The 20,969-nt window shown below is 35.3% G+C and overlaps 1 protein-coding gene across 2 annotated transcripts in view; it reads right to left on the bottom strand.

The window, feature by feature from the left end:
- ZNF407 (zinc finger protein 407) overlaps positions 1-20,969 on the bottom strand; it is a 460,779-nt gene that overhangs the window by 408,484 nt on the left and 31,326 nt on the right. For both annotated transcript variants that reach the window (XM_048840098.2, XM_048840096.2), the window contains exons 2-3: positions 14,656-19,552; positions 8,735-8,849 (exon numbers count right to left, since the gene is read on the bottom strand). In XM_048840098.2, the coding sequence (XP_048696055.2) occupies positions 8,735-8,849; positions 14,656-19,486 (4,946 nt within the window). In that variant the 5' untranslated portion in view covers positions 19,487-19,552. The remainder of the gene's footprint in view (positions 1-8,734; positions 8,850-14,655; positions 19,553-20,969) is intronic.

Here is a 20,969-nt window from a genome sequence, read left to right as displayed (position 1 = left end):
TAATGGGAGCGTGAATTACAGTAAGAAAGACAGAAGGAGGGACAAAAAACATGACCAAAAAGACTAAAAAATGAAATTAGATACTGCTCAGATTTTCTGTGAATGTTACCATTTGTTTGGCCAATGCCTGAAATCTGGAAAAGCAAAAACATGGAAACCAGCTCTGTATTAATAAAAATAATTATTAATATTATTAATTAAATCCCAAGAGTGTGCACAACATTATAGTTACAATAGAAAACAAGATGCATTGCCCTGAAGCACTTAATCTCCAGGGTTGCTCCTGCCTCCACTGGAATCAGTAACAGAACTCCCACAGATTTTAATTGGAGCAGGATCAGGCCATTTGAAAGAAGCATACAACATAAGTATCACATATCATTCTAATATGAAAGAATATTGCAATGCATTACACTGCCATCTCATGAGGGTTTGGAACATTCTGCTGTAATGAATAATAATTGAAGAAATTACACTCTGTCAATATATCTGATAAGGTCAACTTAAAAACAGGACCTGATGCAGCACTGCAGTAGTGCGGCTTTAAACTGGTGTAATTCAATTAAACATAAAGGAGGTATACTGGCATAAAACTGAAGTGATGTAGTGTGAACGAGATCCTATATTAATATATGACTGGGAAAAATTCAACTCTTCTTACTGATGTGAGTTATCCCTGTGACTTCACTAAAATTACTCAAGTGAGTAAGGTGAGCAGGCTTTGGCCATTTATTTAATAATACCATAATGTGGGTCTCAAATATAGAAATAGTATGAAACACAATCTATTAAATCAAAGCAGGAATTCCTAATAGGATAGATTGGGAGGGCTTACATTGAATCAGATTTCAACAAAATGATTTCCTGATTGACAGCAGATCTCATGAAAAGCTGGCAAAATTGAATACAGGCTGTTCTGATAAACTCCCTCAGAACTACTGTCATTTGTTGGAATTTGTAAACTGGTAGTTTTGGCCAATGTTGTCTGGCATCAAGATATATTCACAGAGAGAACTTTTTGCCCAAGTATTTAATAGCTAGAATTCAAATTGAACAGTTCTTACCTGGAGATACAGGAATCAGAATCAAATCTGGACTTTGACTTCCTTCTCTCTACATAACAGATTAAACCAGAAAAATATATCCAAACCTCAAATTTGGATCTATATCCAAATCTTAACTGTCTCAAGTCCATCTCTAGTTTTAGCAAAATGAAACACTAAGGTTTAAAACAAAAAAGTCCTGCTCAGGCTATAACAAAGGCTCAAAGGCTTCTGTGTTAGACCAACCCCTGCTCACTTCAGTTCTATCTCCTTCTACCTACCAGTAAGCTTTTCCTAAAGAGTGTGGTTTAAGGGAGGCCAACACTATCAAACTTGAGAGCCTAAAGACAACTAAACCAGAACTCTAATATTCAGTAATGCTAAGCTGAACCTATGAAAATCAGACCACTTGTTTAGGCACTTATCTTTAGGCATCCAAGTTCAAGAACAATGGCTTTATTTCCCATGTGCTCATGATCTATAGCCCTGCCCCTTTATCCATATACTTTTTATATGTGCAGTAGACTTGAGCAGAACGTTAGTTTGCTGTAAGCCAGATCGACAGTAGTGCCTTTGCAGCCTGTCACAGGAAACCTTTCACAATCTATAGACAGACATCTCACCATACAATTTTTTAATTTTTTTTTTATTGGCCAGTATGCTCTTCTGTTTGAAAAGATTTGGAAAACTTGCCACTTTCATGATGGGCCCACCTAACTGTACTACAAGCAAGAGCAGCCCGGTGTGATGTAACATTCATAATCACTTTAATGTCTTATTACACACTGGACCTTTCCTGCAATAAATGCTTATGTGGTCCAATAAAGTATCCTGTACTTCAGAACCATCCATAGTTTAAAAAATAAATAAAAAGTGGAATGCTTCTAAAAGAAGCGGCACTAGTTATTCATGGCACATATATCACACTCACAACTCTGTGTATCTTTATAATTACAGTTTGGAAGTGCATTGCAGTAGGTTATATATAGTACAGATATTAGTATAAATTATCACCAACGTTCCTAATTCAAATACAAACACATATTCACTTAAGTATGTACTTTTCATGCCTATTCACTTCAGCAAGTACAATAATAATAATTCAATTAAAGCCAGATAATAATTCAATTACAGTACACATTGATAAAAGTACATTTTCAAACTGAACTATTATATAGGAAAGTTGGTCTCGACTTTTCTGCCCCATTTGCAATACTAACCACATCACGCCTTAAGCGGGAGGGAGGAGGGGAATTGTCTGGCTTGCAGGGGGAAGGGATATACCTCTTTAAGGGCAGAGGCACGGACATTGCTGCAGAAAAAGAGCAGGTCAGTGTGAGGATGCTGACTCACCCCCTCCCTCCCAGATGACCAGAAGAGGGGGTGTTGGTGCAAGCTGGGTGGGAAAAGCTGGGCAGGGGACGTTCTCTTTTGCCCAGACCAAGCAAAGCAGCACCCAAGCTGCCACCATTGAAAGTGACAAAATACCAGATGTGGTCAGGATCCGCTGTGGGCACTGCAGTAGCCACTCCTTTCTCGGAGGACTAGGAAGGGATTTTTCCCTCACTGCCAGATTGGCCAAGGAAGAGTGAGAGTTTTTTCACCTTCTCCACAGAGGTTTTGGGGGGTAGGACTTAGTTGGGGTAAGCATGGAAGAGAAATGGAAGGCTGTGATATCGCAACTCATTCTGTAAGCATGGGGCGGATGTCCAGTGCAAGGACTCTGTAGGGAAGAGATAGAGTTATCAGATAAATGGTTTGGTAAAGGATTTAAAGGAGGTGTTTGTTAAAGGAATGGAAACGGGGTTGTTTACGACCGGGTCATCAGGGAGCTAGTCCCCCACCCTTTATAGCCCACCTTAACCCTCATTCGAGGGGTCAGGGAGATGCTAAGGTCCCAGCAGCAGGTTGGCTGGTGGACAAGGATGGAAAGGAGGAGGGAGGTTTGGAGCTGATGGAAGACCCCCGGGTAGATCTTGAAATGATCATGAAGTTACCTGCACTGTACACTTATCTGCCGAGTACTCCCAGACAGTTAATAATAAAGTTGTGGCCTAATTAAACCATATTCAGTGTCTCCTGTCCTTCTTCCAGTATAGCCAGACAACAGACACTAGTGAAGCATACTGCCAAGTCTTTAACTAGAGGATACTTTCACTAAATCTATCTGTCTTCCTTGTTAACTAGAATATTTGCTTTAACTTCAAGCCAATCCCCAGTGAACTTCCAAGCAAATCAAGATGATCTGATGCAAAACATAATAGCATGCATACCACCATCATCTGTTAAAGAGATGTTGTTGGCTTTTGTGAGTATAAGCAAATTATTTGCATTTTAAGTATCTTAGACTGTAAGAATAGAGATTACATGCTAGATGATAAATCTGCAAATCTAAAAGGATGATATATAATTGATCAAAAATCAGAAACATATATAATACACACACATTATCTTACTCCACTTAACTCTCTAGCATTGCCATATTAATTTATTTAAAATGTATTCTCAGCATGTTATATATATTTAACTCATTTTTTTATTAAAGCAAACACACGCACCCACACAAGCATGGGTCCAAACTGCAAAATTTGGATATAGAAGTTCAGGAACATTTAGATCTAGAATCGTTGTCTTTCTAATACAAATAAATCTTAAACCTAAAGTAACTGAACCAAACATTTTTTTGTTTGGATACATCTGTAGATATGACGTGTGTAATTAATTGTTCAGTCAAAAATGCAATTCCATGGTGCATTTGATGATTTAGATACACAACAGCTTTAGTTCTCTGAGCCGACTAAAAATAGTGATTTTAATTTATTCCTGCTGCCTACAATTACTCACAACCATGTATTTTTAAATATTTCCAGTCTATAAAAATTACTAATTTTTTCCACTTCTGTTTATCTGCATTTAGACTTTGATTTGGATAAATTAAGCTCTCAAGTGTTCCTTGCTTTATGAAACTCTGCATGTTGTACACTTCAACACAAATAAATGACTTCTACCATTAGAGGTTTAAATAATGTAATGTATTTCATGCTCAGCCTGAAGCTGGATTCCAATGAAGTTGCTAATGCACGTAATGATTAAGTGTAACTCAAATACTAACTGTGTTGTTGAAAACATGACAGGCAATAATTTGGTCTATTATATTCTGCCATTTAATTGCCTAGTACAGACATTCTCTGACACGTTATGAAGCAATGATTTACAATTATTCAAGCTGCAAAGGTCAGAAAGTGACATTATAATCATCTACACAGAGATCCCTTCTAATGCACAAAAACTAGGTAATACCACACAAAAATAGTTTTTCTGGAGTTGCAACTTTCTATTTAGGGTTTCTTAAAGCACACAAGAATAAATAGTTAATTTATAGTAGATTACAGCACCCCCGAAAACCCAATGTACATTTTCTCTGTTCCTATGGATAAGTTTAGAAACAAGCATGTTCTTCGCAAGGCTAAATGCAAGCAAGTACAGTAAATAACTACCCTGATGCTAAAACTACTCACTCAAAAATCTGGAGTTAGTGGAGAAAAAAAGTCTAACCAACCATTTATTTGCATTATGTCTGGTATCTTCTGACAGGTCAAAGTAGATCCCCATTAAGGCTACAGATAAATTAACACACCTTCTTTAGCTGCAAATATTTTCCTCAGATGATCAACTAATGTCATGAAAAAACTGGACTTTATACAGATTCTAAGACCACCAGACTATCTATAGCACCAATTATAGTGTCAAAATATAAACTGAAGTCATTTGCATCTTTAGGGCTTTTAAAACTCTTCTCAAAGTTGACTAATATTAGTATTTGAAAAGATAGTTGAACTTAGTAAATGGTTTATTCAACAACACATCTAACAATTTCTCCAAAGTTAAGTGAGAAAAGGAGCTTCAAAACATTTCTTGGAGGTGAGGAGTGGGAAGGAAATAAGAACCACAAGAAAGGGAAATCTGAGCAAAAAGTCAAGAAAATCAAGAAGGTTGTCTATGCCAAAATACACTGTCGCTTCTTAACGCAGTGGACTATTATATCTGGAATCAGTATAATGACAATATGAAGATAATAATACAGAAGTCTTTTTAACCGTGTGTTTGCATGCACTCACACATGGCTATGTGCATGTTTTAAATGTTAAAAATATCCCCAAAAACACAAACCTACCTGACACCAATTTTCTTCAGCAGATCCTTATTAAAAAGCCATATTGAAAGACAGAAAGACAGAGATAAAGAAGAAGCACTCTTAGTTTAAACATATTACTATACGCCCCCCCTAAAAAAAATAAAATCTATTTCTGAAAGCAAAGGCAAGAGAAAAGTAGATGTACACGTTGCCTATAAATTCTGTTCAAAATCTGAAGTACAAGAACAATGTATTTTTCATTTTCTACCTGAGGCATAAAATTTGAAAAGCACATGATAAACATAAGCATGCTACTGGGCAAATGAAACAAAAATTCTAAATGCTGGGCAACCACTAAGATTTGCTAATCTAAATCAAGTGTCTCAGGCAAATTAATAGCCAGATTTTTTAAATTAACTGAGTAGCAGTTGATTAATCAGAAAATAGATACTACCCTCTCAAATTATGGATATATTTTCCAGTCGTGGATATGGGCAGAGGAAAACAATCACCACACATCTGCCGACAAGGAAATGAGGAGCAGTTGGTTTATTTCAAATGCTAAAAGATTAGTGTTGTCCAATTTCTCTGTCAAGGAGTTTCTGCTGTGCAGCTGAAAAAAAACTATACTTAAATTAAAAAAGAAAAATGGTTCTAGTTTTTCGATAGGTAGGTAAATTACCTTTATGTGACATACGGTACATATAATATATTCTGAGCAATTGAAATGTTTAGACAAGACTAAAAGAATCAACGCTGGTTTGGCATATTTATTTTTACAAATATTTTAGTTTCCGATCCAAAAGGAAATTGTACTTCTTCAAAACAATCAAATGATCGCCTGAGACTACAATAAACCACAACCTAGCACTGACATTTCACCTTGAAAAGGCTCCTGAACAGGTTCAACAGCATTTGAAAAACAATTTATCCTCACAGCTAGCAGAGGGCTTATTCCTATGAATCCAAAAGTCAGAGAATAGAATATTAACTACTGCAGAAAAGAAAACATAGTGCAGGACCTTCTGTTTGTGACAAAATTACAGAGTTAATGTTCCTGAAAGATCACTTCACCTCTTAAAGCATGATTTTTAAAAAGGTAGAATTTATAGCAATTAAAGCTAATGAAGAAATGCAGCATGAGCTGCTTATGTTCAGGAACTAATAGGTCCACTGAGCATTTCTAAGATTATTTAGCCATCAATGATAATGAATTGACATTGTCAGTGGTGTTAATGTACCAATGCTCTGTAGTGTCACTAATCAGATAGCCAATCCTAGCAATTTTTTTATGTTGCTACTTTATTTTTTAGCCTACATACACTTCTATCCTTTCAATTAATACGGCAGAAATACAGCACAAGCTATTATACTTTTTTTCCCCCTTCTTCCACATTAAGGATGGCATATTCATTATTTGGTCTACAGTTCAAACGGCATTGGTCATACCTTATTCTTCTAATCCATTTTAATTCTTCAGGATTGTTAGCTTCAGTGTAAAGATGTCTTTTCCAATTAAACTAATGTTAATATATAATTGTTAAAATACATTTTTGGTGCATATCAAGTGTAATGTGATGATTATTTAAACTGCAAAAGGACTAAACTGCACTATAAACCAGATTTTTGTGCGCAGAGGGTGGTGGTGGTGGCGGAGGATGTCTCTCTGGCTGGTTGTTTTATTATATATTAAATGCACAGATCCATGTTGTAAATGAAGATTAGTGGCATAACTCTATACAACAATATAAATATATAGCTATTTGGCTACCAGTATGACATTTCAACAGCATGTAGTAAACAATTAGCATAGCAAAGTGACTAACAGACTTAATTCCATAGCTTAAGTCATACAAATATGTTTTGTTCTTGATAGTTGTATGTTTTCTGTTGCAGATTCTAAGACTAGTTTAGGTACCATGTCAATACTAAGTAGGACTGAGCTTTTGATATCAGAAAATGTGCCAAATTCTCCTCACAATTAATTTCTTCTCTGTAGGGGATACGAACTTAATAATTTGGTGATTACAAAAGCTATTTCTCTGTTGATATGATAATTAAATAATATGCTAACTTTTCAATGTGAGTCAATTGGATGTTGAATTGTGAAGTAATAGACAAGTTTGTTGACAACTTCAAAGCAAAGTCTAAGCTTTGTTTTTTTTATTTTTTGTGCACCTGTATTTGTTAATCATCTTTCACACGAAAGATAATTAATTTATAGGGTAAAAACTGTTAACATGATTTTTTTAAATGCCTAAAAAGACGACTATTAAAATGCTCCATGTTGCACTTGACTCTTGTAGCTAATATAAGAAGTAACAAAAGTCATCCTACTACTGATCTTCTGTGGACTTACGTACAAACTTCATATAAATTTACTTCACATTTAAATAACTCAATCATCAATTACCCCAATTGAATAAAATCACCCAAAGTATCAAACAACATTCCTTGCAAAATTATTTTAAAATAGATAGATAAATCAGTGAAAATCACTCAGCTGCATTTTCAGCTGAAGTTTCACTTGTCCTTTGAAATGTGAAACTCACTTTGTCCTGCAATAAATATGTATTGCAAATGTTGACTATAAGAACCTCCTGCTGAATAATATCCCTAACATCACACCATACCATTCATGTGTGCAGTGCATTATCTAATTGAACCTATGCTGTTTTACACATTAGCCATAAGACCTCTACAGCAGGTTACACAGGTTTGCATAAAGTGTTTTTATATGATGCATATATTAGTTAATTCTCTCGCATAATAACATTAAAATATATTTTTAATCAGAAGTAGGGTATTAAAATTCTACTTTGAATGTCCTATGATGTACCATATATGCCATGGCATTTTAAAACCTTTTAAACATTTCTGCTAAATTAATTAGTTTTGCATTAAGGAGTCTCAATGCCTCCTATTAAATGCAACACATTTGAAGGACAATTAAACCTTACGAATGATCCTTCTGAAGAAATAACCATTAAGAAAGAAAGAAAAACAGGAATTTTTGTAACAAACAAGAACACAAACATCTATTAAATACTTGAATTTTTTAAAAAACATATTAGGCATGTAATATTTTATATCCAGTTGTCTGAAAGTCAGTCTTCTGTTTTGTTTTCCTAAGGAATGAAATCCCTAATAGAGCCCACAGATCTGTTAATGGAACTAAAATTATAACAGGACTGGGGAGGGACACACCACATATACACAGAATAAAGTCTGTATTATATATTTTTTATGTCTTTAAATGGAATTTACAGTTCTCCCTGGCAATGTGAATGAACATCCTATAATTTAGTCAATTTACAGATTACAGGTTCAAATTGACCTTGTAGCCCGTAAAATTGCTCATCTTCAGTGCAGGATTAGAAGTGGGAAAAGAATGTCATAACTGTATTTAAGGAATTTACCATAACAATGGAAAGGAGGATATGCATGCATAATTTTAGCCACTCTTGCTCACATCACAGTTTTGAATTCTGAAACAATGCATATCCTGCACTCTTCTCCTGGTTAACCATCGTAGAAACTGTTTCAATTTACTCACCCACAGACATGACACTTGTATTCCCTCATCCCAAGGTGCCTCTTGACATGGTTTCTGGCATCTCCGAGCTGAGCTGTTGCAAAGTGGCATATCTTGCACTTGAATGGCTTTGATCCTAAGTAAAATTTAGCATAAGATACGAGTTGAATTAGAATAACATATTACTCATGGTTAAAGAAATAAAAATTCCTTAGAAAAAATAACCTTTAAAAAATATATCCCACATTTACCGTTTAAGAATTTTGCCTTGCAAAAGAAGTTACATACACTTATTTATCACTCCAGGGATACAGCTATATACCATAGATTTCCCATTAAAGAGAGTTTCCTTAGGTTCACTGAAATGACATTCCTTAAGCCCACTGAAACTACTTTCAAACTGAACTTTTAATAACCATTTACTTTTTATAAAGAGTATTAAAACCAGAAGACGATATACTAGGACAATACCATTTAAATGAGGTGATCAAAGTTGTTCTACACCTTTCCCCATTTTCAAAATGGCTAAGTCAATTAATGGCCATAAAAAGTTTGGATGAAAGATGTAGACTTATAAATATCCTTGTTGTTAAAGTAAATATGTATGAACAGTTCATTTAATTTTATTATATTCCTCTGACTTTGAATAGATTTCACAGTAACATTGGTATTTCACATTTCTTCTGTCATACATAGAGAATGATTCATCACCTTGCTATTGTAATGACATGCAATGTATGACTATATAGTGGATAAAATATTATGCCTTTATGACTACTTTATGATCAAGAATTTATGCTTCTTCTGCAAACCAGAAGTATTGACATTTTGCTTATTATTTATTTTAAGAACAAACTTTATTATTAAATGGCCAGTGCAAACCAAGGAATTATAAAATTATTTTTCTAATGAAGTAGGAATGACCTATTCTTTTTGAACATATCAGGCCAGGAAAAAGTCTGTATAGAAATAATGTATCTTAATTAACACTGACTCCCCAGTCAAGATGAGAAAGTTGCATTACTACTGCGGTATAATGGTTAAATGTGGCAGATGTCCATTCGGAGGTTACTAAGCAATGACACTTTATTTTAAAGTATGCTGTAACACTTTCCAATTTTCTAACAAGTAAATCCTTAAAATCAATAAATCAAAATAACAGAATTGCATTTAAAATTAATTATGTTTAGTATGTTGGTGATGTATGTCTTCCAATAGAGTTAAGAATAATCTGAAATATGTGATCTTTAATAAATACACAAAGACTGATATGAAAAATGTTATAGTATATCATATTTGATCAATGAACCTTTGTGCTGTGTCCTTGAAAATAGAATATCCTTCAAGAATACTTTGTTGAAATTGAGGATCTTAGTAAAAAATTTTAGAGTCTTAAATTTCAATTTAATTCCCAAAAGCTGACGAAAAATGAAGCATTTAATTTTAATCTTCTAACAGAAATAAAAAAGTCAACAGTACTAAGCACGGGCAGACAAGGTTGAATATTTCACAGTTCAGTGACAATGAAGCCAGATCTCTTAATACTTCCATTTCTACTGTTAGAAGTAGATGTAAAAAATATTTAGCACCTGAATGGTTATATCTAGTCAGCTTTATATGTTTAAATGTCAAAAGCAGGTTGAGACTGCAGCTAACAGCAATCACATTCTATCAATCACACTGAAAAACCCCAGTTTATTTAAATGATCCTGATAAAACTAAATTAAACATTAATTTGGTGACATTCCAAATCAACACTGTATTCTATAAAGGGACCCATGCAAATAAAATAAATTTGAATAGTGTTAATATACCTTCGCATTAAATAAAAAAATGTTAAAGTTGATGTTCTAACTTATGAGCTTCAAGACTAATTACACAATTAATAATATCAGGGCTATAGCCAGATATGATTAAAAAAAACCCTCTACCAGTAGTTATATTGCCATTTTATTTCATCGAATTCAAATATCCTATGGATTCAACCCTATGGTTTTTTTTTGTTTCTCTCTCACACAGATTAAATTGTAAATTTGTTCCTCTTTCTGTTACTGCAGGTGTCCCGCAGGGCTCTGAACAAGACCTTTGCTGTTTTCAATTTACATGACTCCTTTGTGAAAAACTATAGTTCAGTCCGGTCGTAGTGTTCATTGCTACAGTGTGCTGACAATACATAAATGTATTTTTCTGTTGACTGCTCTCATCCAAAAATCACTGAGGCCTTGACAATTTTTTTCCTCACATACACAGCTGAATGTCTGCTAACATCTCCATTTAAACACCATGAAAATTCAAGTACTGGTAGGCTACAGCCAGTACTTATTGTCTGAAACTAAAACAGTAAAGGTTCTTTTAACTTGGTGGCACTGAATTTGGTCCAAAACCTATTCGGGTAGAACAAATCTATACATACCTATTTCATACCTAACATATAGATTCATAAAGTCAAATCAATGGGACAAAACTCTGCATTTCCTAAATGAGTACTTAAAAACAGTATTTTTGCCCAACCTAGATTTTTCTTGGCCATATTTTTATTATGTCAGTACTTTCTCTTGTTCTGTGAAATGAGACACATTGTTCATTGGCTTTACACTTAGTCCTTAATTAATTTCAAAACAGTCGTAATATCTTCATTTACAGCACCTTTCCAACCAAAGAGCTTTCATAAATACAGGGATCATATCACCCACGACCTGTGGTGTGGAAACATAGTAGCTATCGTGTGATAGCAACAGCATTCTTTAAAAGGGAAATGAAAATAAAATAGAAACTACAGAAAATGTAGAAGGCAGAATATAATGATTTGTGGTGCAATCTCACCAGATCACTGGAGTTAATAACCTTAATTCTGGTGAAAGGAATCATAGGTCTCCAGTGACAAAAAATATTCAAAGCCTCAGTTTTAAGCCTCCAAAAATGTCCTTTTCAGTGCCGAAGTATTCACTAGCGCCATGCTGGATCACTGGTTCAGTATTAACATAGAGTGAGGAGTATCACCAGAGTGAGTTATCAAGACCATACTTTCTACAGTACTTAGGCTTTTGTGTGTGTGTGCCCTCCTTTATTTAGCTTGAGAAATCTGATGAAATCCCAAACAAAGATGACAGGGCTGCAGGTGATTTTTACCTCAGAAATTCTGATTGTTAATTAAGATTATAGGACCTCCTTGAATTGTAAGTAAAAAAGTCTTCCACCTTTACGATTCCTTTTGTTTTATTTTACACTTCCTCATTTTCACTTGTCAACATGTGATGGACTTGCTGGTTATCTCCTCTCTGGCATAACATCCCTTCTCATTTGCTATGTGAAAATCTCTTGAAATTAATTTAAGGCATTTTGAAAACACTCTGTATTCTACTATTTGGAATCATTAGTAATAGTTTTCCACCCTCCAAAAACATGCTACTAATGATTCCAAATAGTCTAAAATAGAGGGTTTTCAATGGGGGGGGGGGGGCATGGAGCGGGAGGAGAGTGTTCCTGAAGTAAGATTTAGCAAGAAGAGGAATAAGAAATCGGAAAACAACCAGTAACTCATCTCGTACGATACAGCTGGTGTTACAGTAGTGCAAGGTGAGATAGAGAAACATATTGTACTTGTTTGTCCTGCTAGGTTTAACCGAGACAGAATATACAGTATAGTACGGTAGGTTTCTTCCTCCTGCCACCATTCTTGCTTACCAAAAACCATTTCTTATCAATTGCTTTCATTGTGATAAAGATGGGAAGAAGAGGTTATATAAAACATACAGTAAATCACAAATATGAAAAGAGGGTTTGGAAGGGTAAGTTCTCTTCCAGTTAACTATTAATAAAAGTCCCAGCATAATTATTTCATTTGCATAAGCAAACTATCAGAAAGCAATTCATTTTAAGGTACTGAGAAAAGAGAGCACAGATTAAAACCTGTTCTGTAACTTTCCCCCGAAAATGACTTGCAAAATGAAATGGTAGCCTTGTATTCAATTCCCAGAAGCCTGCTGTTTTGTATGTTTAGGGCCAATCTAAAGCACTATAAAAATACACTTGGTGATCAGACCCACACAAGATGTTAAAAAGTATGCTAACTTTTACTAAATGTTACAATCAATGATGTAACTTATGTAAGTCGGGTTGCTTTGTCATATATTGATAGTTACCTCACTTTCACATCCACATTAACTTGATTTTAAATGCAATTAATACATATAGTCAAGGAAGACTAATGGACTACATTCTGCACTTAACCTGGTGGACATTTTCAAATGGCACAAGTGACCAGTGCAAACCTATTTTGCATTGTAAACGACTAAATAAATCTTAATGGATTAAGAATGATCAGCTATCAACACACAAGGGAAATTAAGTGCTGAAATGCCTACATTGATTATTTTAAATTATTAGCCTTACTCTGTTCTTGAATTTGTATGCTTTTAGTGAGCTTTAACACATTTACAAGACTTATTGACTATAATTACAAGAGAATTCAAGTAATGGACACATCAATTATAAGCAACATGTCTTGACCAGACAGTTGCATAAAGAATTCTAAAGAGAGCTCCATTAGCATCTTCCCCTTGGTTTTATTCAGTTTTATCTGCCTTAAGAGGGCATATTAAGGGCTCCTACAGCTGTTCTGACCACGTGAACATGACTGTGTCTCTAAAGACTTAACTTCATATTCAAAAGTTAAATGTTTGCTGAAACATTACACATAAATACATTATTGACAGGACAGAAATAATGTTGAAAGTACTAAGCATGTATATGAATAGTCAGTGAAAAGGAATACTGTATTTACAGTAATGCACCTGAAGATGTTTGAAATGCAATGTACATTAGATTAATTTTAAACATGTTGTCCAGTCATGGCCTTGCCTTCTTCTATGAAAACTTACAAAACTATTTTAGGATTATGCCAAGAATTATTATCCTTTTATGATGTTTCTTACCTTTTTGTTCTCTTGCTTGTAACCATGCACTAAGTTTCAAATACTGCATGAATTTAAACTATAGCTTCTATAATAAGCCATTATTTAAAAGTACAGTAAAATAAACCTTACAGTTTTAATGAAAATATGTTCATTGAAATGTGAATTTATTATTCAAATCCACTCATAAATTCAACCATGGAGACACCACTTGTCTAAGCAGAGCTCAGTGATTTAGAAAAGCTGTCTATTTAAAATAAAGAATGTATGGCAGGTTTATAGAAACATAGCAGTGAATTTTTACATAAATTTAGAACTACAGCTTATGCATTTTCTGCAAAAATGTTTTTAGATTTTCCACTTAAAAATTGAACATAAAAAGGAATAGAAAGTGTGATGCAGCACATAAACTAAAGCAGGTGCTATATCCACATGTACCACATTGACATTACATAGCATCTTCTAAAAACTATTTCCAATTTTTAATAACTGATTTTCTATGACAAAATTTTGTTGCTTAATATATGTATTTAGCAAGGAATGATGCAACATCAAATGACTGTCACTGAAGCATTAAATGTAAAAGTGTAACTTTTAATTCAAATGAAGTAAACAATTTTGAAACTTTTAGCAACTACAAGGGAGACAAGTTATGAAGAACAGCTAATGTGTTCTCTAAAACCCAAAGTATTGCATAGTAATAACATAAGAACCAATTAATTATTACAACCTGGAATAAGGATAAAATTCTTATGATTTTTTAAAGGCAATAGGGTAACCACACTTAAGCACTTTTAAGGAAATTACAAGGAACCCTCTGACACCATAGTTCCTGTCACATAGATACTTTTGAATTTCATTAATGGCTCAGGAGATAGCACACATTCACAAGGCTTTATGAATTCTGGATTATCTGAAATGTTAAAGAGATTAACAAGCAAAAGTATGGCAGATGCAGAGGAAAGATAGATCATAATCATAATCCACTTCTGTCGAAAGATATTGGCTGCAAATTTTATGCTTACATACCTGTATGGGTTCGAATGTGAGCTAGGAAGGCCATGGAATTGCTACTTCTGCACATCTTGCCACAATACTTGCACACATTGCCTTGATTTTCCTCTCTTTCTCGGTTGATTTGCTCAGTGTCTTCCACAATGTACTTATTCACCTCCCGCAGTAGTTCTTCATGTTGTTCTTTAATATGAAGAAATAAATTCTGTTCAGAATCAAAGGGCTCAGTGCACTTAACACATTTAAAGGTGGCGCCTCCTTCCGGTAGCTCTTCCACACTTGCCTGTTCATTTCTCATATGACCAGCACTAGCCAAGTGCTGGTGAAGGTTGCTTTCTGTGTAAAATGATTTTCCACAGAGTAAACAATGAAAATGTTTCTCTTTTGAAGGATGCTTCATGGCTATGTGAACATTTAGTCCACTTAAACCATCTGCTAAAAAGCCACAGTCATCACAACGAATACGTGTCGATTCCCCAAGGGGATTTCCTTCAGATTTCTTCTTTTTCCCTCCACTTTGCGAGCTATCTATTTTTACAGTTACCTCACTAACTTTCATTCCACCTGACATCTGTCCTTCATCGGAGTGGTCAGTGGACTCTCCATCTTGATGGCTTTTTAATCTTACTATAGAAGAATCAAACTGGCCAAAATTTTGCATTGCCTTTCCTTTATCATCAGTACTGATAACAGTTCCCAAAGCCTCATTACTAGTTTCTTGCATGCCTTCAGCTGTTGAGCCATCTGCTTCCCAAATGCTGTTGTTTATAGTTACTTCTGCTTCATGTTTTGCGTCCGTAAGGGCTTCTTCCTCCTCTACAGTAGGATCCTTTCGGAAGCTTCTGTCACCCTCTAAGCTATGTACATTTTGAACAGTATTTCTAATGTTTTCATCAAGATTTGACTGCTCTGCTACATTACATGTTTCTGAAAGTGCTGGCACATGTGGGGTTCTTTCTGTTAGTAATTCTTCCTCAAGAACTTCCGTATGTTTATACTCGTTTTCAAGGTTTTCTCCATTTTCTTCTAAAGTTTTCCCACTTTTTTTGGAATTCAAGTTTGGGGCATTCATGTCATTTGAAACATTTTGATTTTCTACACTGCAATGGAAATTTGAATTGATTGGATCTTGCCCATTTTTCTGCAAATCACAAATGACTACTTCTTTAAGAGGTATTATCTCACTAAGTTTAACTTCATCTTTTTGAGATGTTTGTTGGAAGACTTCATAAAGGGGATTTTCTCCTTCATTAGATTCCTCCTCATTTTCAACTCCTACTGCATTGTGGGCACCATCTTGTTTAGAAATTTCTGAAGATGTATTTCCATCTAAGACAGTACAGTCAGCTAAGCTTTTCAGAGTTTGATCATCCTGTGCTTTAGCACTGTTGACATATTTTGTTTCATCTGAAACTGTCTGAAATTCTTCTGTATTTTGTTGATGATCCTTTGGAGACATAACAGAGGTTTCTTTGGCAATACCTGTTGTATCTGCTTTCTCTCCAGGGGAAGAACATACATAAGATTGTCTTTTAATTTTATGCTTCTCTGTTGCTGCGTGCCTAGTCATCTCTCGACGAGTAACTGCATAGTAATCACAAGCCATGCAGTAGTATTCAAATTCTTTAGTATGCTTCCGTTTTACATGCAGCTCTAGAGAAGAAGACGAATGAGCAGCAAACTCACAGTGTACACATTTATTGTCATTTGCACCTGTAACTCTTCTCTGAAAACATGGGTCACCATCTTGAGCAACATTACTTGGCTCCATAAGTATATGCTGTTTTATATTTATAGGGTTCTTCGTATACTGCAGATCTGGGAGTTGAGATACATTGTCAACTTCTACCTCAATGGAATTTCCCTGGTCTTCTTCCTGATTTTCTAAGACTGAAGTATCCAAATCCGATGACTGGCTATCATCCTCAACATGTTCATTCAAAATATCCATTGAGCTGTTGATCTTCTTGCTAATGGATTCAAGATTACCTCCTTCTGAGCAAACAACTACCTCTGTGTTTTGTTTTCCATTAGCTTCCATTTCTACACGACCTTTATGTTTCTTGGTGGCACAATGACGTTCCATGTCACCTTTGGTTACAGTATAATAATTGCAAAGTTTACACAAATAGCTGTACTGGTGACTGTGCTTTCGTCTAATATGTACAGTCAAGTTGGTAACACTGGAGGCCAAAAGACCGCAATGGGTGCATGTCCTAGAAATGGTGCCTTTGGGTCTCCCTCTCTTTGGTGCATTGGCCAAAACTAACTCACTGTCTTTGGTAATTTCACCTGATGGAATCAGTTCTTTATTTGTGGATGTGTTATCCACAGTAGAGGAAGGTGCCTGTATACTTTCTTTATCTAATTCAGTCTTTACATTGCCAGAAGTGGAAGGCTCTATTACTTTTTTAACATCACTTGCATCTACACATACCCTTTCAATACATTCCTCAAAACGTAAACCAATATTGTTCTTCCTGGCATTTTCAAGATGCTTGCTTCTTTTAATATGCTTTTCCATTCCTTCTTTGCTCAGTGAATAAAGGTTACATGCTTTGCAAAGAAAATGATATTCCTGTGCATGTCGAAGTTTTATATGTCTTGTAAGAACTGTGGAGGATCTTGTTTTATAAAAACACTTTTTACATTGAAATTGGGTTTTATTGAGAACAGAATGCTTTAATTCATTTCCATGATTTATCATGCAGGGCTTTGGAGGCTCATCCTCCATGGTCACTTCTATTTCATCTACAATTTTTTGGAGATTATTATTTGATTCCAGTGTATAAGCTGCAGTTTGCAGAGACAAATCAGTGCTAATTGATTGAGAAGTATTTTGTTGGGCCAATAAACTAATATGCTTCTCAGTTGTTTTATGAGCTATCAGTTCTTCCTCAGTTAGAAAATACAGATTGCAAATAATACAATTATGGAGCATACTATGCTCTTCACTCATGTGAGTTCCAAGGCTTGTATCATTCAAGCAAATAAATGAACAAAGGTGACAATTAAAGCTGCAACCCCCCATTTGATGTTTATTACTTTGACAGTGTTGTTCAAAGTCCCCCCTGATTGCACAAGAATAGTTACATGTTTGACAATGAAACTGCATTCCTTTTGTATGATGTCTTTTAACATGAATTTCCAAACCATTTCTGTTCTGAAAAACAATACCACAGTAAATGCAAGTATGTAGAACTTTGTTGTCAGCAACAGGTTTAATCTGAGAATCCTCAATTTTGGTAGTGCTAGGAGAACTGGTATTTGTCCTATCTTGACTCAGAGCCCGTATTTCTGAGGTAGCCTTACACTGACTGTTAACGTCATCATCATCATCATCCATTTCTAACTCTCTAGGCGATTTGGGCATTAAACTACTTGGTTTAAGCTGGGTCCTGAAGTTGTGTTTCACCTGCATTTGGTGAGATTTGGGTTTGCCTCTTTTACTAACACCCAACAAACTATATCTTCCTTTAATTTGCTTTTTTAATTTAAAAGAGCCACTTCGTCTGAAAGAAGTTCTTAGTGATAAAATATTTCTCTTATGTCCCAACCTATCAGATCTCCTTGTTGTATTTAAACTGCCAGTTATCTTTTGGGTACTTCTAGTGGGCTCTTGTTTGTTCAAATTTTCTTCTGAGGACCCTGATATTTCTAGCTTTTCAGTCTGGAGTTCATGAGTTCCTTCTACACTGAAGGAAAACTCTTTTTCCTCTGTAACAGTCTCTGATTTTTCAGTGGAAATATTTTTAGATGTTATCATTTCGACAAGAAGTTCACTGCCATCACTTTGTTTAGAAAAGCTTACTTTTGAATCCTTCAGATTATTACTAGCATTTAATTCTTTTGAATCAGCAGTTCTTGTCTTTGATTTATAGGGCCCAGATTTTGCTCTCACTTTCTTCTTGTTGACTGCTATATACTGCTTTTTATGAAAAGATCTTTTTGTCAATATCTGTACAAATCCTCCTCGTGCAGCAAGGTGTTGACGGCGAAGGTGTGTCTTGCCAAGGAAATGAGAATGTAGGAGATTCTCCTCACCACACTGAAAACCACAGAGATCACAGCAAAATATTATTGATTGTCCGTGAGCCTGCTTGATATGTGTTTGTAAAGCTAAACTGTATTCTGCTTTATAACTACACTGGGGACACACATGCTCTTTGGGTTGCTTTGAGTGGCTTTCTTGAATATGTTTTTCCAAATCAGGGTAAGAAGAAAAAAACTGATCACAAGTTTTGCATTTAAGAACTTTATCTATATTGCCAACTGTACAGCAAACACTAATTTCTTCCACTTGAAAAGTACTTTCAGGAACAGCAGATGGAACTTCTTGTGAATCTTTACTTTCCAAATGAATTTTCAGTGGAGTAGTATCGGCAGCTTTGAAATCACACTGCGGACACAAGGAATTTGAAAGAAGTGTGTCACCACTGACACAGTCACTCACTGCTACCTTTTTTATGGCTCCATCTATTACATTATCTGTTTCTGCAATTGACTCTTGCCTAACTGTGAGTTTGAGTGATTTGCCTTCACTGCCTTTAGTATGTTTTGAAAAATCCAGCTTTATTCTTTTTGAGATAGGTTCATTTTCAAGTTGGTCCCCTTCAGTCACGTCTAGGCTAGTTGATTCTAATAATGCCCTTTTGTTTTTGCCATTCTCTTCTCCTTTCTTCTCAAGGCTCCTGTGAATTCCATCTGATAAGGACCTTGTTTCCTGGTTAGATAAGGAACCACATTCAGCATTTTCTACTGAAACATTTCTCATTGAATCTTCTGTCAGATCAGCTTGTAAACTCCCATCAACTTCATCACTCTTCTGTTTTTCCTCTGCATCCATTTTTCATGAAGGCAGCACAGAGCACAGTTCTACTATCAGGGGTAGCTCATTTGGCTGTATTAGTACCTATAAAATAAAAAAGAGTTTTGTTATTAGTCTTTTGTACATATAAGACAAACATAATTTGCTAATACCCCAGGTATAGGATAACAACAACAATCTGATCTAAAGTCTCGTGGGGACAGCCATAATTAAAGGTATTGGCCAACATTTTCAAACGGGCTGCCTAAAACTAGAGACAAGGTAGGAGAGGTAATATCTTTTACTGGACCACTTTCATTTGGTGAGAGAGACACAATCCTAAAGTTATGGCACTTAAATCAAATGGCCATGCTTTAAAGCCAGACTGTGGAGCCATTACTCATTCTGGTGAGCACTTATGTGAGTAAAATCACTGGCTTCAATAGGACTATTTGTGTGAGCAAGTGCTCAAACATGTGAGAAAGGGTTACACAATTTAAGTGGTATTGTGCAGAATACACATAAGTTGTATTGTGAAACGAGAGCTGCAGGTGCTTAGCACCCCTGAAAATTAGGCTACTTTTACTTAGGTGTCTAAATAAAGATTTAGTTGTCCATACTTGGGCACTCAAGTTTGAAATCTGACCTTTGTTTCTGGCAGCCTTGACATAGCACTCTAAGTTACTATGGCCTTCAGCAAAGAGGACAACAGATAATCCACCTTTTCCAGAACAAGAGATTTCAGAATAAAAAAGCTGACTAACCCCAAATTAAAAAGCTCTAAAGATAGAACTGACCGTGATGAAGACCTGTTGGATAAACTGAAGAATCAAGAAGGATTTGACTAAATATCTTTTAAGCTTTACCAGTGTAAGACCCTCCTTCCTTCCTCTGCCCACATCCCATGCCACAGGATGAGATGAAGAGAATGTGACCACTACTGATGGAGTAAATAAAGCCATATGATTGCCAAAAGGCTACCACTAAAACCACCTGTCATTTCCAAGGAGAAAAGTTAACAATAGGACACACTTTCAGTGGAAGAAAGACAAGTAACAGAAGTGCCAGAGGGGAGGGAAAGAAAAAAACATGTGCTTTCTCTTCTCACAGTTGCCAAAAAAACCCAAGCCCCTCCACCACTACAGAAGCCAAAACCTCCAGTCCAACAGCCAAAAACCTCCTTTCCACTAACAACTGTCGATACAACTCTTCCCCAGCAGTCCAGTGTGATCCTCCTCTCCATGTCAAAACAAGGCAGATCCATTCCAGATACAAAATCTTCCAACTGCCCCTGAACAAATTCTGTGGAAATCTGTCATTTGTGTGTGTGTGTGTGTGTATATAATAAAAAGAAAAAACATTCCAAACCTGAAGTATATTAAAATAAAAATTAAAGTAATAAAGTTAATATGACTTGATTGAAAACTCCGCTTTAAATATATAATTCAATAAAAATCTATGTTTTTCTATTTACCAATGCTACCATAGAAACATCAATTTGCCACTGAACCCAGTGTTAGTG

The sequence above is a fragment of the Caretta caretta genome, chromosome 2, assembly GCF_965140235.1.
Source record: "Caretta caretta isolate rCarCar2 chromosome 2, rCarCar1.hap1, whole genome shotgun sequence".
NCBI classification, from domain to species: Eukaryota; Metazoa; Chordata; order Testudines; family Cheloniidae; genus Caretta; species Caretta caretta.
Note: the sequence above shows the minus strand (reverse complement) of the source record. Positions and strands in the feature narration are given on the sequence as shown.